At 36.0% G+C, this 17977-nt stretch overlaps 1 protein-coding gene across 3 annotated transcripts in view; it reads right to left on the bottom strand.

Annotated features, from left to right (window-relative positions):
• Window positions 1-17977, bottom strand: part of SMG1 (SMG1 nonsense mediated mRNA decay associated PI3K related kinase) — a 143434-nt gene that overhangs the window by 94480 nt on the left and 30977 nt on the right. For 2 of the 3 annotated variants that reach the window (XM_037815432.1, XM_037815431.1), the window contains exons 2-6: window positions 9750-9913; window positions 8173-8328; window positions 6415-6551; window positions 5371-5429; window positions 4164-4377 (exon numbers count right to left, since the gene is read on the bottom strand). In XM_037815432.1, coding sequence (XP_037671360.1) covers window positions 4164-4377; window positions 5371-5429; window positions 6415-6551; window positions 8173-8328; window positions 9750-9913 — 730 coding nt within the window. Of the gene's footprint in view, window positions 1-4163; window positions 4378-5370; window positions 5430-6414; window positions 6552-8172; window positions 8329-9749; window positions 9914-13153; window positions 13212-17977 lie in introns of all 3 variants that reach the window. The other variant, XM_037815433.1, reaches the window with a different exon arrangement.

Below are 17977 nucleotides of genomic sequence, written 5' to 3'. Positions count from 1 at the left end.
AAGATATCATGCTCAAATTCCTCAAAAATTACAAAGGGTGAAAAACAAACCTTACAATTGAAAGGATCTGGTGGTCCTCACCACAATCAGATGATGAAACATTGCATCTCCAAGAGTGAAGCAACCTGACATTATGTGCCTACTGTTACGACACAATGCAACAAGTATAAAGGAATGAAGTATTCTCGCCCAAAATGTTTAAATTAAATCTAATCAAGAAAGAACAATCAAACTAACCCAGAAAGTAGAAAAGTCTACAAAACATGGGGGACAAAAAAAGTTCAGGGAACTCTACTAGATTAAGAAAGACTCCAGAGGCACAATGCATGAACCTTGATGGGATCCTGGATCAGGGAAAACAAAAAGCTATAAAAGACATTTCAGGAGCAATTGCAAAAATTTGAATATGGCTTATACTGTGTATTAAAATTGTTAATTTTATTACCACTTTAACAAGGTGTTGTTATAATATTGGTGTTATGTTGGAGACTAGCCTTAAGGATGGATTGTCATAGTGTGTAATTTCTTTCAAATGGTTCAGAAAAAAGTATGTATGTGTAAATAAACCAACTGCAGCAAAATGTCATTAGTAAGTGGCAAATCTAGATGCAGGGAATATGAGTATTTATTATACTAGTTTGTCTAGTCCCCTGTGGATTTGAAAATTTTCAAAATAATACTAGGGGAAATGTTGCTAATATAAAAACTGTATGCAGAATAAGCCCAATTTGGTGTTATGGTGTTTAATTACAGATAATTTTCTGAATCTTTCCCAAAGTTGTCATAAAATCTATGGTCAAGAAAAAAAAATGCACTTTTTAAAAGGCAGAGTAGAACTATCCCTTACGTTTTTTTAAAACTATTTAACTAAAATAAACCCCATCATGAACTGTAAAGAAGCCAAAATAAAGACATTCAATATTCCAAACACCAATAAACTAATTTAAAAAAAAAAAAAAATATTAGGTTAATAAAAATTTAATTACCTATAATCTTGCTCAAAATTAAACCAGGATTAGAGAGATGCAAATTAAGACCACAATGAGATACCATCTAACACCGGTTAGAATGGCTGCCATTAAACAAAAAGGAAACTACAAATGCTGGAGGGGATGTGGAGAAATTGGAACTCTTATTCACTGTTGGTGGGACTGTATAATGGTTCAGCCACTCTGGAAGTCAGTCTGGCAGTTCCTTAGAAAACTAGATATAGAGTTACCATTCGACCCAGCGATTGCACTTCTCGGTATATACCCGGAAGATCGGAAAGCAGTGACACGAACAGATATCTGCACGCCAATGTTCATAGCAGCATTATTCACAATTGCCAAAAAATGGAAACAACCCAAATGTCCTTCAACAGATGAGTGGATAAATAAAATGTGGTATATACACATGATGGAATACTACGCGGCAGTAAGAAGGAACGATCTCGTCAAACATATGACAACATGGATGAACCTTGAAGACATAATGCTAAGCGAAATAAGCCAGGCACAAAAAGAGAAATATTATATGCTACCACTAATGTGAACTTTGAAAAATATAAAACAAATGGCTTATAATGTAGAATGTAGGGGAACTAGCAATAGAGAGCAATTAAGGAAGGGGGAACAATAATCCAAGAAGAACAGATAAGCTATTTAATGTTCTGGGGATGCCCAGGAATGACTATGGTCTGTTAATTTCTGATGGATATAGTAGGAGCAAGTTCACAGAAATGTTGCTATATTAGGTAACTTTCTTGGAGTAAAGTAGGAACATGTTGGAAGTTAAGCAGTTATCTTAGGTTAGTTGTCTTTTTCTTACTCCCTTGTTATGGTCTCTTTAAAATGTTCTTTTATTGTATGTTTGTTTTCTTTTTAACTTTTTTTTCATACAGTTGATTTAAAAAAGAAGGGAAAGTTAAAAAAAAAAAAAGATGCAGTGCCCCCTTGAGGAGCCTGTGGAGAATGCAGGGGTATTCGCCTACCCCACCTCCATGGTTGCTAACATGACCACAGACATAGGGGACTGGTGGTTTGATGGGTTGAGCCCTCTACCACAGGTTTTACCCTTGGGAAGACGGTTGCTGCAAAGGAGAGGCTAGGCCTCCCTATGGTTGTGCCTAAGAGCCTCCTCCCGAATGCCTCTTTGTTGCTCAGATGTGGCCCTGTCTCTCTAGCTAAGCCAACTTGAAAGGTGAAATCACTGCCCTCCCCCCTACGTGGGATCAGACACCCAGGGGAGTGAATCTCCCTGGCAACGTGGAATATGACTCCCGGGGAGGAATGTAGACCCAGCATCGTGGGACGAAGAACATCTTCTTGACCAAAAGGGGGATGTGAAAGGAAATGAAATAAGCTTCAGTGGCAGAGAGAATCCAAAAGGAGCCGAGAGGTCACTCTGGTGGGCACTCTTATGCACACTTTAGACAACCCTTTTTAGGTTCTAAAGAATTGGGGTAGCTGGTGGTGGATACCTGAAACTATCAAACTACAACCCAGAACCCATGAATCTCGAAGACAGTTGTATAAAAATGTAGCTTATGAGGGGTGACAAGGGGATTGGGAAAGCCATAAGGACCACACTCCACTTTGTCTAGTTTATGGATGGATGAGTAGAAAAATAGGGGAAGGAAACAAACAGACAAAGGTACCCAGTGTTTCTTTTTTACTTCAATTGCTCTTTTTCACTCTAATTATTATTCTTGTTATTCTTGTGTGTGTGCTAATGAAGGTGTCAGGGATTGATTTGGGTGATGAATGTACAACTATGTAATGGTACTGTGAACAATCGAAAGTACGATTTGTTTTGTATGACTGCGTGGTATATGAATATATCTCAATAAAATGAAGATTAAAAAAAAAAAAAAAGACATAATGCTGAGCAAAATAAGCCAGGCACAAAAAGAGACATATTGTATGTTACCACTAATGTGAATTCTGTGAAAAATGTACAATGTTTTATACTGTAGAATGTAGGGGACCTAGAGATACCAATTAGTGGAGGGGGAATGATAATCTAATAAGAACAGATAAACTATGGAGGGTAATCTCAATGTTATGGGAATGCTCAGGAATGATTATGGTTTGTAAACTTTCTTGGATATAGTAAGATCATGTTGGAAGCAACAGAGTTATTTTAGGTTTTTTTTTTCTCTTATTCCTTTGTTTTCTTAGGGGTTGTTAATTTTCTTGGGGTATGGTAGGAACATGTTGGAAGCAATGTAGTTATCTTAGATTATTTGTTTTTCTTACTCCTCTGTTTGGACATGGTTTATTAATTTTCTTGGGGTATGGTAGGAACATACTGGAAGCAAAGTAATTATTTTAGGTTATTTGTTTTCCTTAATCCATTGCTTTGTTTGAAATGTTGTGGGGTTTTTTTGGTTGTTGTTTGCCTGTTTTTTAATTTTTTGATAAACAAAGTTAAAAAATTGAAAAAAAATCAGTAGAAAAATGGGAGTAAAAACTAAATGACAAATAGGGTGGGATGGGGGGATGGTTTGGGTATTCTCTTTTCACTTTTATTTTTTATTCTTATTCTGATTCTTTCTGATGTAAGGAAAATGTTCAGAAATAGATTGTGGTGATGAACGCATAACTATATGATCATACTGTGAACAGTTGAATGTATACCATGGATGACTGTATGGTTTGTGAATATATTTCAATAAAACTGAATTAAAAAAAAAAAAAAATTAAACCAGGAATCATCTTTTAATATATTCAGATGCACAAAAGTGAAATAAAACTAAGTAGGCTGGAATTCATTTATACACAACTGTTTTATATCACTGGGAATAAGGATTTTTGACATATTATCAAACCTAAAAAGGCTCAGAATTAAAAATGTGAAGTCCCTCCTATCCATCACATAGATATCCACACACCAGCTATCCTGGTGGAGTTCCCATTACCAAATCTGCAAATAATTCTGGCACTAAACAACTTCAAAGGAAAGCTTCTCTATAAAGCCAAAAGACAACAAAAAAACTAACATTTTAAATTTACCTTTACTGTGTATCTTTACTCAAGTACAGGAAGAAGAATATTAATTTACATGATATTTGCTATCAATGGATAACCCCATTCTAAATTTCATGCCTTCGAGCTCCCTCCAAGGACACGTTAAGGACATTTTTCTTCCCAAGTACGTCACCATTTTTTTTCCATTCTTACCTGCATTACAGATGAAAAGGCTTTCTTTTCTCCTACAGTCTCTAGTGCTTTGTAGGTGGCACATAAGTAGAGGAGTTTAACTTCATCTTTTGCAGATGAGCTAAATTTGCTAAAAATCCATTTGAAGATCTTCTCAGCCTCATAGCTCAGAGAAGCACAAAGAAGGCCAAGACAGCAAGCTCCCTCCTGTCTCAACTCCTGAAGCAATTTGCTACTGTGTTTATTTTAATGCAAACAAAACAAAACACACAGAAAAAGCTTAAGCTTTCAAAGATGACAAGAATGGCACATCTTACAAAAGAAGTCTTAAATGATTTTTAAAAATTTCTATTCAAACTATAGAAAAGGCTGAAATTTTATTCATTCAAAATACTTTATTCTCTCTAATCTGTAGTGCCCAAAATTACCTTTGTCAGACATTAGATTTCCTTTTACAAAATCAATGATTTACGAACAGTGAGAAAAGACCCAAGAAATGCTAAAATTCAAGCTTCAAATTCCATCTCAAACTACATTAAATGATGCACAGAAAAGGATAGCAATCAATCACCAGAAAACACATACACTATAAATAAATGGATTCTATTAATGTTCAATATGTACTGTAAAACAGGAATATATAAGGAATTTATAAGGCTAAAAACACTGATTTAAACATAATATTAATAAGTAATTATGTAAAATTAAATAAAACCATCAAAAGGCCTTGAGGTTAGTGACCTGCTGAAATGCATTTTGGGTGCTTTCCAACTCTGTGATTCACTGGGAATCACCATACGAAGAAATGACTTTGCACACCTTTGGAGAATAGTTTATTTGAATAGTTAATCTGAATCCACTATTGCCCAAAGAACGAAGCTCCCTTTCACTTCTCTTCTCTAAGCAGTTTCAAAATTCTGCAGTTTACAAAATTAATTGCATTCATTCGTGCCTGCATGAAGAATGTATGCTGTTCTACAAGTCAATGCTCAGTAAGTCGGCAAAATTGGAAAAAAAAAAGAAAATGGCATTCCCTTTCCAGTGAATTAGATTTGTATTCAATGACAATTAACATATATATAAATAACACATATAAAGAAGACAAGAGGACCCAAAGAAACATTAAATAGGTGTTAATAAATGGAGGCAATGGGTTTATCTTCTGTGTATTTAATAATTTCTAAAAATATATTTTGAAGTCATTTAAATTTAACCATTAATTACTTACCTTTCATTAAGCACATCATGTACAGCAGCCAAGATATTATCCAATTGTTTAACTAGTACCTTTAAAGAAAACACATTTATAAAAACTTCAAATTCTCACATTTTTAAGAATAACATTGTGTTCTTTTGTTTTTTCTTAATTTGTCTTCCCCTCCAAATTATAAGTGGACAGGACCTTTCTTTCCTTTATGTTTCCAGTCCCTGTTTAGCTTATTTCAGTAGTGTCATAAAGTTTCCTATCAGACTACAAGAGAAATTCATCCACAGGAAACACAGAGCTATGATCATAATGAAAACTATAACTCAAAAAGCCTGCTTTACTTACTCTGAAAGACATCAAAAAAATAAAATAAAATAAAAGATAAACTCATGGATAGATAGATGGAAAGATGTATGATAAAGTAATATGGTAAAATGTTAACTGCAGAATTTAGATGGTGGATATATGGATCTTCACTGTTAACTTCTTTCAACTTGGTGCATATTTGAAACTTTTCTTAATAAAATGTTGGGGTGGGAGGCTTGCTTTGAACCAAATGTTATTTGCCTCACTGCATTCTCATTTATTCTCTCTTGTTCTATACTGAATTCTTAACTTAACATCAGGAGAATCACTTGGAGTGGAGAGAAAATTTTAACTGCCCTTCCACTTTGTTTTTTTAATAAAAGGCTTTTGGATTTACCTAGCACTGGCCACCAGACCCACCCCATTTCAATAGCAAAGACAATGTCCTGCTGTGACAAACAGAAAAAGAAAATGGTGAAGGCAACAAGATTCCCCACAAGATAAAATGTGTTAAAAATTAAAAGTGCTTCATTGCAGAAGGACCAGTGAGACTCCAACAATGGGAAAGGGTGGATAAAGTACACATAAGGAGCATTAAGTTCTAGATGGCAACATAGGCCAAGTAAACCTAGAATAAGGAATCTCCCTTATTCTTCCTAAGAAGCAAACTTTTCCCCTTCTGAAACTATTCCACATAGCATTGTTTAGTTATTCTAGAAACACAAAAATTATCAACATTTCCAAATACACTATACTAACCAGTTTATTTTCTGGTTGCTGAATAAATTCTTTCAACTGCTTTACAGTAGCCAGTCTCCGGTCTCTGTCATCTTCCCGGGTAATCCTCCGAAGAAGATTCGACAGTCGAGACTCATCAGAATAAGACATCGATCGCTCTGTAAATATAAACGTTTTATTGTCCATTGAGTAGAAATACGCCTAGAAACATTATAACCCGAATATTTAAAAGTACATAAAAAATCACAGTCCACTGGACAATAAAGGCTCAATGAATGCAGGTACCGGCACTCTTTTGTTCATCACTATCGACCAAGCTCCAGCAGAGTGCCTGGCACATAGCTCACATGCAAAAAAGATATGCTGAAGAAAAGAATAAATGAATAAACTTAAGCAAACCAAACACCTCATTCCAGAGGATCAACTGAGAAGAAAAAGGCTAGCAACTATTTTCTTTAGGTCTGTTCCAAACTGCTTTCAACACTTAGGGCAAGAACCTGAGTAAAAAGCTAGTAGGGTACAAGTAAGCTGCTTCTACAAGTTAGGAATAAAGTCTCACAGAGGTAGAAAAGGGCCACATGCTTCTACTTCTCATCAAGGTATCCCACCAGAGGGGAACCTCTTAACACATTACCACTTCTCCAGGACACAGTTTTGGTGAATTATAATCACACATTCAGTTCAACAAACATCTAATCACCACCTACCATGGACAATGCAGGCTGCCACAAGAAAAATACAAACCAGAATCTTTCTTCCCTTTATTTTTTAATGAAAAGAACAACATGAATGGTCCAACAATGCTGGACACTACTAATAAAGATGCATTTAAGTGCTAATTAAAAAAAAAAAAAAATACATAACTCCATTTCAGCATGGTGCTTGAAAAGAAGATTGATAATAAAAGAAACTATAATATCCATCAGAAGAAATAACATTTTTGCAATTCCCTAGCTCATAGAATATTTCAACAAAGATGAAATATCTATCATCTGAAATTGTCATTAGGTTACCAGTCAGGAAATCTAGGCTGTCTTTATAATTTTGTGCAGTTAGCAAACTGTAAACTCTGAGCCTGTAAGAAGGTTTAAAATAAATTAGCATTCAAGTAACTTTCTAGCTTCTATCTAAGTCTAAGACTTCAAACACTATTATGAAACAGTGTAGTCTTTGGTTATAAAATAAATATCAAAGAGTAATTACACCCAACAAAGTGTATAAATCAGAAATCAGGATTTCTTACTTGGCTTTACCAATAAAATTAATTTCCCTTTTGGAAAAAAAATTATCATCATTACCTCTAATTCACTGAATTATCAAGACACTTATCTATACAGTAAGGCTTGTGTTATAAGCTAGAAAGCAGTACTGCTGTATTTAACTTTAAGAAAGGGATTACTCCATATAGACCCATACCCCCACAGGCCCTAAGAGTTCCAGGATTTGCTACAGTAACACCCACTATACACCAATGATTCAGTATCCATAATAATTAGAAAACCTTCTCTTTAAAATTTTATCCAGTCTTCTAATCTCATTTTAAGAGAACTTTCTTTTTAAAAGTATTAAAACCTTTCTTTGGGGAAAGTACTCCAGGAAACAGTTCACAGGAAAAGAAATGTAAACAATAATCATGGGCACATGTGCTTTCAAATCACAGTAAATTAATAAACTCAACTTATGTGCAAGGCCTTAGTAAAAAATGAGACAGCCAGGATAAGAGGCACACAATCTTTGCTGAAGTGTATGTGATTGTTACACCGAGTTTCCCAGCCTTACCCTGTGATTTCCTCATGTCTTTGGTGGCTAATGCACGACTGCCATGCTGAACACTGGTGAACTCAGGGCTGGTCACATTGTTAATCCTCAGCTCTTGCCCCAACGACTTCCGACCATAAGTATTTTCCCCAGATCCTCCATTGACACTGTAGCCACCTAAAAACAGCAACATTTACATTATTTTAACAGGGTCCTTTGTTGGCTCAGTTAATTCCTGGAAGTTCAGGATCTTAGCACACAATTTGGGGCTCAATCAGCCTTGACATCTCATACTCTTCCTCTGTGTTGTCAGCTTTGAAATCATTTCAACTCATGTATACCTTTCTTGGAAGATAAGCAGAGATGTGAAAACTAAATTAAGTCAGATCTTGCACTTTGTTTAAAAAGTTGTTAGACAAAACCATCTTAAAAGAAATGGGTTGATGAAGAAACCCTGAGAGCACTATATTGAGGGAAATAAGACAGACACATAAAGGCAAATATTGCAGGGTCTCACTGCTACGAACTAATTATAATATGTAAACTTACAGACATGAAATATAAGTTACCAGGGTATAGAATGAGGTTAAAGAATGGGGAGTGTTTGCTTATTATAAGCAGAATGTTCAACCAGGGTGAACTTAAACATTTGGAAATGGACAGGGGTGATGGTATCATGTTGTGAGAATAACTAACAGTGCTGAAAGGTGTGTGAAGGTGGTGGAAAGGGTAAGCTAAGAGTCATGTACGTCACCAGAAGGAAAGTTGGTGGGTAAAAGATGAGAATGTGTAGAACAGTGAATCTTGTGGTGGACAATGTCCGTGATTAACCGTACAAATACTAGAAATCTCTCACGAACTAGAACAAATGTATGACACTATAACTAGAAGTTAATAGAGAGGCATATAGGGAAAAAATATATATCTATTGCAAACTATATACTACAGTTAGCAGTATTTTAACATTCTTTCATCAACAGCAACAAATGTACTATACCAAAACTATGAATCAATAATGGAGGGGGGCGTGGTTAGGGTATAGGAGTATTTGAGTTCCCTTTTCTTGCCTTTATTTCTTTTCTGGAGTAATGAAAGTGTCCTGTAAATTGAAAAAAAAAAAAAAAAATTTAATTGTGTTGATGGATGCACAGCTGTATGATAGTACTAGGGGCAATTGATTGCACACTTTGGATCTTTGGATAGTTGTATGGTATGTGAACAATCTCAATAAAATATATATATATAATGTAAAAAATAAAAAATAAATATAATAAATTTTTAAAAAAAGTTGTTAGAAGCCTAGAGAAGAGATGGTAGTCAGGAGGGATTTCAGCTATAATAATATTGCATCTTTTCTGCAAAGAAGCTTCATTTATGTATTATGCGTGTGGAAAAAAACATTTTTTTTAATAAGGGGGAAACTTATGAAGATTCTGAAACAATACTGTATTTAATATTTATATTTTTTAAATATTAGCTAAAAGAAAATGAAAGAGAAGGAGGGGGAAAAGGAAGGGAGGAGAGAGAAGGGTAGGGAGGAGAGGAAGGTAGAAAAATTTTAAGTATATATGTCTCTAGCAATAAGGAAATATATATACCCTTTTCGTCATTCTGTATGTCAGCGTGGACTCTGGCATCATCGTGCTTTTGCCGAGACACCACAGCTGAATTTGAAGGTTGCAGTCCATAAGAGGAAGAACCACCCCTATCTCTGGATGCAGAATATTTTAAATTATCTGGGTCGGCTGATGCACTATCAGTTCTGTAAAGAGAGAAAAGTATAAGGTTAGAACTTTAAACACTTTTATAGCCCAAATCTTTCTTTTATATAGACCTCTCTCTTCTTCCCACCTTTCCAACTTTTTTTTAGCATTTACATTATTATAAATAACCACTCCAATGTCTGATAAGAAGCCTTTCAAACGGAAAATAATTGTTAATGGACAAAAATGCCAGCTTTTCAGTCTCTTCCACTATTCTAAAGACTCTTTCAGAAATATGACTGACTACCAGGATTAGGGTAATCAATTCATCGCAATTTGCTCAGGACTTGACTGGTTTTAGCACTGAAAGTCCTATGTCCCAGGAACTTCCTCATTCGTCAGTCCTAGGCAAAGGCAGAAAGTTTGCCCTGTACCATGCCAATTTCAAAACTGAAATTTGTGCTTCCTGGGAGCTACCTCAGTCGCAGGCAAATCAGACAGGGGGTTACAGTGATCCAGGACTCTCTTCACATCATTTCTGATAAAAGAATAATTCTTCCTAAACACCACGATACTCCTTCAAAGAGACAGTATAAATTTTTCATCTTCCCAGTCATAAAAAAAAAAACACTGGTGGCACATCAGGCAGATGCAATGTGTTACCAAACTCTCACCTGAATTCTTAACTTACTTTTCTGATGGGAAAATAAACTATAGAATGATATTTTAAAGCTCACTCACTAGGATATAAAACACTTTAGCTGAAAATTAAGATTATTTTTATGTACTGCAATACTGAAGACTTCACTGAAGATGCCTTAACTATAAAGAAAATTAAAGTTATAAAAATTGAGGAAACAGTTTTAAGAAAATAAAAGTACTAGGAATCCAATAAAGCTGAATTTGAAAGTTGTACTCCATAATCTAAAATTTCAGTACTGTTCAGATAATCTGATGCTTGTATATTAATAAACAAGTGGTGCAGCACCAGGGTAAAATTTAGAGTCCTTATCCAAGTATCTGCTCTTTTCCTCTCTATGCCTCAATTTCCTCATCGGTAAAATAATTTCTCGTGAGTCCCATTCCCCCAACCATCAATCAATCATAAACTATTAAGAAATAAGACAACAATAGCATGTGGTAGCATATTAAAAATACAAATATGAAGTTCCTCTCCTACTGAAATTCCTTCTGAAAGAAATAATCTTCTGAAATCACTTTTATTATATTTACTAAAAACATCTTCCAAACCTTCAATCATTTGGAAAAGCTGGTAAGAGCAGAAACTAAACTACTGCTAAACCCCCATGGCCTTACCCTATGTGTAAAAACAACAGTAGTGTTTGCAAATATCTTATTTCGAGTTTACCATCTTTTCCATGGCCCCACCAACAAAAAAAACTGAACACGGAACTTTGCGTAGGGCTCAATCAGCCCGAAACCTTGGTCTGTATTTATTGCAACAACTATTAATACAGAATGCAGATAAGTCAAATTGAATTTGGATATCTAACTGGCATAAGTCTAAATTGCTCTGAACAGCTCTCAATTTGAAACTTGGTAACAAAATTCAGTAAGCCCAGCATATAAAATAACTAAGTCTCCACTCCATAACAGAGTATCTTCTTTAAGATTCACAGTTCACTTACTGATAGTCAAAGCTCAGTACTTCCAACATATGAAAAATAAAACTGAAATTTCAAAAAAAAAACTATAAAGATATTTTCTAAGTATACTAAATCTATAAGCATTTAACCTAACATTAAATGGAACATGAGAACTTTTTTCAGCTAACTTAAAGACATTCACCACACATCTATAAATAGCATATTAAATGTGCATCTATAATAAACTATAATAAATCATTAATTTCTGGAGTGATAAAAAAATAAAGCAAGAGAGCTTATAAGCTTTTCTGACAGTATCTGTACTCATCTGTATAATACTTTTCCAAGTTGTTAAAAAGTAGACTGTTAGGAAACTTGGAACTTGGAAAAGTAGACTGTTAGTAAATGAATGAATAAAATAAACAAACGACTAATTCTGTAATACCAAGATAACTGAAGTCTACAAATATTTCAGCATGCCTTCATTTCCTGTTTTCATTGTATCTATATATTACCCTTTACAATTAATAGTTAAATACTTTTATCATTTTCTGGTGACACAGTAGTAAACATAAGGCAGCAGAGAATACAGATTTAAAAAAAGATCTGGGCTCAAATCCCAGCTCCATCATTGAAAAGGTATGTGTGCCTTTGCATAAGTTACTTAATCTCCAAGCTTCAGTTGTCTGTTGTGTAAAATGTGAATACCTATCTAACATGTAAGGTTGCGAAAAGCTTAAATAAGATAATGAATTCTTAAGAAACACTTAGCTCACAGTATACAAAGTTATTATGACGATAAACTATCTACAAAATAAACTTGAGATTTCCAGTCCACTAGACAATTAATATATGGAAGATCATGAGTACAAGTATAATCAAAATAAATTTTTACACTGAATATATAGCAGCTGATTCTAAGTTCTTCATTAAAGAAATTAAGCAATCTTTACTGCTACCAACAAATCCATTTCTAACTAAGAAGCTTCTGTTTAAAACTAAACTCAATAAAACCAGAAGGGACTTCCCAATTTGCTAAAATATAGGTTTTTAAATCCCATGAATTATGAACACCAAGATTATTTTTTCACAATTTAGGTTTGCAGAAATACACCAAAAAAACTCACTACAGTGGGACTGCTGTCTCAGAACTAAAAGGTTCAGGTTATAAGTACAGTGAATGAACCTAAAAGCACAAAATGGTTCGGAATTTATAATGAAATCTTTACTTTTATAATATCTAGCCTGCTTAGGCCTCCAAAAATTAAAGAAAAAAAAAAAAAAATCAGTCAAGCTATAGGCACAAACAAGAAAATCATCCCAGCCCAGTAAACAGAAAACGGTTAAAGAACAGAAATGGGCATTTAAAATGAGGCAATCAAAGGCACAAAACAGAAAATGCATATTTGAACTCAGAGTAGCAGACATAAATGTTAAACTAGTTACAAGGACTAAAAAGCTATCATCTACCAGAATTAGTGTCTCAATTTAGTGGGAAAAAAAGTTTCCTAGCAAGGCTAAGAATCCTAGCAAGGATGCAAAAATACTTCCACAGCCCCTTTAATACTTTAAAAATACTACAGAGAGAGGAAAAAAAAAAAAAAGAAATGCATAAATTTCCCCAAAATTACCAAACTCAAGTTAAAGCCTGATGTACATGCCACATGAGAGGTAAGTTTCTAAAGCTCATACCTCAAAAATCGCATACTGTATAATATGGAGCCTTTGTGATGTTTTGCATCAAGTCAATCTGTAAGACAGTAGTTACAATATTAGTGAGGACAGCGGGTTAAAACATTTGTTGTTCAAACATGAAGCAATTATCATTCATGGGTTAGGTGCTTTTAGTTGAACTATGGTCCCCTAGGGTTACATATGTTGAAGTAAAAATTGAGATGGAAAGCCACTCTGTATCTTGGGGAATAGAGAGGCTTACTCCAAGGTAGAAACCAAAAAATTTAGTATATAAAGGAATTTAAATGTTAACTGTAGCATACAGATCACATGCAAATATAGTTATAGTTCATTTTAGTTACCTATTCTTAACATACAGAAAATGTGATACATCTGAGAAGTCATTCATTTTGAATGACCCAAATCCTCAAACCACACATCAACAATCCACCATGTGTAGGGGCTTAGTTCCTCCTGGCTAAATGTGGTATCGTGGTCCAGTCTTGTATTTTTTTTTGTTTTTTTAAAGAAAGAAAGGAAAAAAAAAAAAAAAGAGCCATCTCTGGAAAGTATGAAAGTCAGGGAATTCCCCATCAGAAAGCATTTCTGTTAAGCACCCCAAAATGACTTGATGCAAACACCACCCCCCTAAAGTGGTGCCACTGGAATAAGCATCATCTTGCTTAAAGTTGTTTTTCTCTAGCCTTATTAAGGGATATCACTCTTATGGTGATAACTAATTTGTGATGGATATCAACCAGGAAATGAGATATGCACTAACGGTAACCAGGTGGGAATGCATTTATTTTCTAAAGCTTCTCTGTCACAGAGCAGCTGTAGGACGTGCTGTGAGTTTTCCACACTGTTGATTTATCACTTGAAAATTATTTACCTTTTAAAAATAACTTCAAGGTTATTCATGTACATCTCTTACTCACCTGGATTCAGATATACTTTCATAACGGATAAGAGAAAAGGTGAAACTGTGTATAATCCTGGACCCTGTGTGCATCACTTTCACATTAGAAACACTACTCTAAAGTATGAGTCTATGTCTAAAATATTCATTTGAGGGGCTCAGGGAGAAATGTAGATGATAAAAGAAAAAATTTCTAAGGACTTCATTATATAAAATTCTTCCCATAGAAGAAAACAGTAAGTTCAAGTTAATAAAACAAATCTGGACCATCCCAAGCCAAAATCATGCCCATTACTCTTTTCCTGTAACTGCAACTTGACCTTCAATGATGTCCATTTGTTTCTCTACCCAGTATTCTCTCCTTTTCAAAACAGCTTTCTAACTCTCTGCCCCTTGTGAGACCCAGACTCCACCACCTTCTCCTTCCCCCAAAGTCTGACCTTCAAAACTCCAGCTTCATGAGAAAATAGAAACCATTCCACATCACTCTCAATATAATAAGAGAGAGAACATTTTTGAGTTCCTACCAAGTGCAGGATACTTCCCCAGGCATTTTATATAAATTGATTATCTCACTTAGTCCTCAACAAAATCCTATTAAGTACAACTTTACAGTAGAGGTAACTAAGGCTCCATAACTGACCTAAGTTTCCACAGGTTGTGAAAGACAAAGCAGAACTCAAACCCTGTTCTGTCTGACTTTCAGGTTCTTCAACACTCCATCATAATGTCTGCAACTTCCTTCCAATAACTCCACAAATTTACCTGCACCTGTATACACAGCCTTTCTTCTTACCATCCTAGCCTAATGGAACAACTAAACTTCCTAGATACCGTAATCCTTCTACTTGTCCTGTGGACCCACATGTGCCCCCATCATCCGGGGTCTCTTCCCTGTTGCTCTTCTACATGTTGAAGAGTCTCCTATTTTACTACTGTTCATCACATCAACATATAAACATTCTCAAGTCTTTCCTTTATAAAAACAAAATCTTAACTCCCTTTCTCCTTCTACTTCTAATTGTCAGGACGCTATGCAACCAAATCTCTTGAAAAGTCTTTCTTTCTTGCCTTCACTCACTTTGCAACCCATTGTAATCTGAGTTCCTTCTTCACTTCCTTCTTTAAACCAGATTAGAATTCATGGTCTATCATTTCAATAACACTCTTACCAACTGCCTTAACTTCCGTTAAGATTTTCCTCACACCAATCTAGCAAAGCCCCACCCCTGGAGAAACCCAATTATCCATCATCCATCAGTAAGCACCACTCCCAAGTCCTCAAATGTTTATCTCCCACTCTCTACTTGTACTATCCAGGCCCTCCCCATTCTCTTCAAACCCCAGAAAACTCTCCCTCTCCTACCTCCCTACTAAATTCTACTTCAGCAAGAAATATATTGTAACACATCTGCACCCAATTCTTGATCAGGATTCCATCTACTTCTACCCTCTACTGACTTTTCAAATACTCTTGGGTCTCTCCTGTAGGGTCTACTTTTCCCACCTGACTGAATCTTCCCTGTAAACATGTTAACTTTTCTAGTGTCTCCTGTTTTAAAAATACAAAAACAAACAAAAACAGAAAACTTTAACAATTTCACATGCCCCTCCACCAATCTGCCTTGCTTTGCAGCCAAACTAATATAGATTTGGTATACTCTCCACTTCCATTTCTTCACCTACTAGCTCTTCTACCCACAATGATCCAACTTCTGCCCCACCACACTTGGCAAAACCAACTATGACCTCGAGGTTGCTAAATCCAAGTTATATTTCAGGTCTCATCTTACTCATTCTCTCAGCAGCTTTCACAGGGCTGCTGTGTAGGACTGGACAGGCTGTGGCCTGCTCAAAGGTGCCTAGCAGAAGAATGAGGTGGACTGAAAACCCTCTTTTTTAAAATTCTTACAAATGACCCTCTGTGGTCAGATCCTGAGAATTCAAAGTAACTAGATTCTTTTAAAACACTCTTCCAATGGCTTCTGGATGTTAAACTGTGTTTTTTACCCTCCTCTCTGATTCTACTTTTTCAGGACCTCTGAAGGTTTGCTCAATCAACCTCTTCCACCAAACCACTAAATCTCTGAATCCTCAAAGCCTGGTCTGGTGACCTCTACTCATCTCACTTTATACACCCTACCCCAATCCAAATATAGGTCTCCTCTCAAAGATATCCACTCTGAGGTCCATATCTATACTCAACTGGTTAAAAACTATCACAATGTCCTAATGCCTCAAATGCAACAACTGGCTCCTTTCCTCCCAGTATCTGTCATTTTAATAAATGCTATCATCATTGGTTATTTTTTAATAAATAACACTATTTGATCACTCTGTCTCTCCACTTTCAATTCTCAACTCTATATTATTGATTCTCCACATTACAACAAAAATAGTTCTTCTAAAACATAAATCTAGTGTCACTCCCACTGCCTTTCTCATCCTATATATCCTGCTTCCCTTTTCAACTAAATCTCTACCAATCACCCCCTTTTATGCTCTATGCTCTATTCTTCAAGTCTGAGCTTTCCTTTGGAAAGTTTCTGATTCCCCTTAGGCTGACTAGAAGTCCCTGCTATATATGTACTACTAGAGCACCCACCCCTAGCACTTATACCATTTGAATGCTTATTAACTGGGTCTTCCATCAGCAGACTGTAAATACCAGGGCAGGGGCCTCTCAGTTTTGCTTATCACTGTATCCCCAGCACCCAGAGGGCACATAAAATATTTGTTGACTTAATGAATGCCTACTCTCATCATCCAGGCCTTTTTCTTGACCCTCACAATTGCAGTCCCCTAACCTAACTCAACAATAATTTTTATGCAAGAGTCAACCTGCAATAATAAAAAATATATTTACAGCCTCCCCCTCCCCAGCCCCGAGGATCTGGGGGAAGGTGCGGATGTGTTGGACATCCTCACCTGGACTGGTGCTGATGTTGTCACAAACACTGGGACTGGCAGTTTGATGTGCTGAGCCCTTGAGCATGGGACTTGCCCTTATGAAGCTCATTACCACAAAGGAGAGCCTAAACTTATATGTAATGGTGCCTAAGAGTCTCCCCCTGAGTACCTCTTTGTTGCTCAGATGTGGCCCTCTCTCTCTCTAACTGAGCCATCTCCACAGGTGAACTCGCTGCCCTCCCCACTACGTGGGACCCGACTCCCAGGGGTGTAAATCTCCCTGGCAAAGCAGAGTATGACTCCCGGGGATGAATGTGGACCCGGCATCGTGGGACTGAGAGTATCTTCTTGACCAAAAGGGGGATGCAAAATGAGATGAAATAGTTTCAGTGGCTGAGAGATTCCAAACGGAGTCGAGAGGTCACTCTGGTAGACATTCTTATGCACTATATAGATAACACCTCTTAGGTTTTAATGTATTGGAATAGCTAGAAGTAAATACCTGAAACTACCAAACTCCAACTCAGCAGTCTGGACTCCTGAAGACGATTATATAATAATGTAGATTACAAGGGGTGACAGTGTGATTGTGAAGACCTTGTGGATCACACCCCCTTTATCTAGTGTATGGATGAGTAGAAAAATGGGGGATAAAAAACTAAAGGACAAATGGGGTGGGATGGGGGGATGATTTGGGTGTTCTTTTTTCACTTTTATTTCTTATTCTTGTTCTGGTTCTTTCTGATGTAAGGAAAATGTTCAGAGACAGATTGTGGTGACGAACGCATAACTATGTTATCATACTGTGGACAGTGGATTGTATATCATGGATGATTGTATGGCGTGTGAACGTATTTCAATAAAACTTAATTTAATTAAAAAAAAAAAAAAAAAAAGATTCAACCTGCAACCCACACTTCTCCAAAACTTGTGACCGCATTCACTCTTCCTCCACAGGAGCTCACAACATACACAGCCGAGAAGCAAGGGTGCCACATTTAAGCGCCAGGAGC

The sequence above is a fragment of the Choloepus didactylus genome, chromosome 21 (genome assembly GCF_015220235.1).
Source record: "Choloepus didactylus isolate mChoDid1 chromosome 21, mChoDid1.pri, whole genome shotgun sequence".
In the NCBI taxonomy this organism is placed as follows: Eukaryota; Metazoa; Chordata; class Mammalia; order Pilosa; family Megalonychidae; genus Choloepus; species Choloepus didactylus.
The sequence above is the reverse complement of the archived record's forward strand: the minus strand, read 5'-3'. Positions and strand labels throughout refer to the sequence as shown.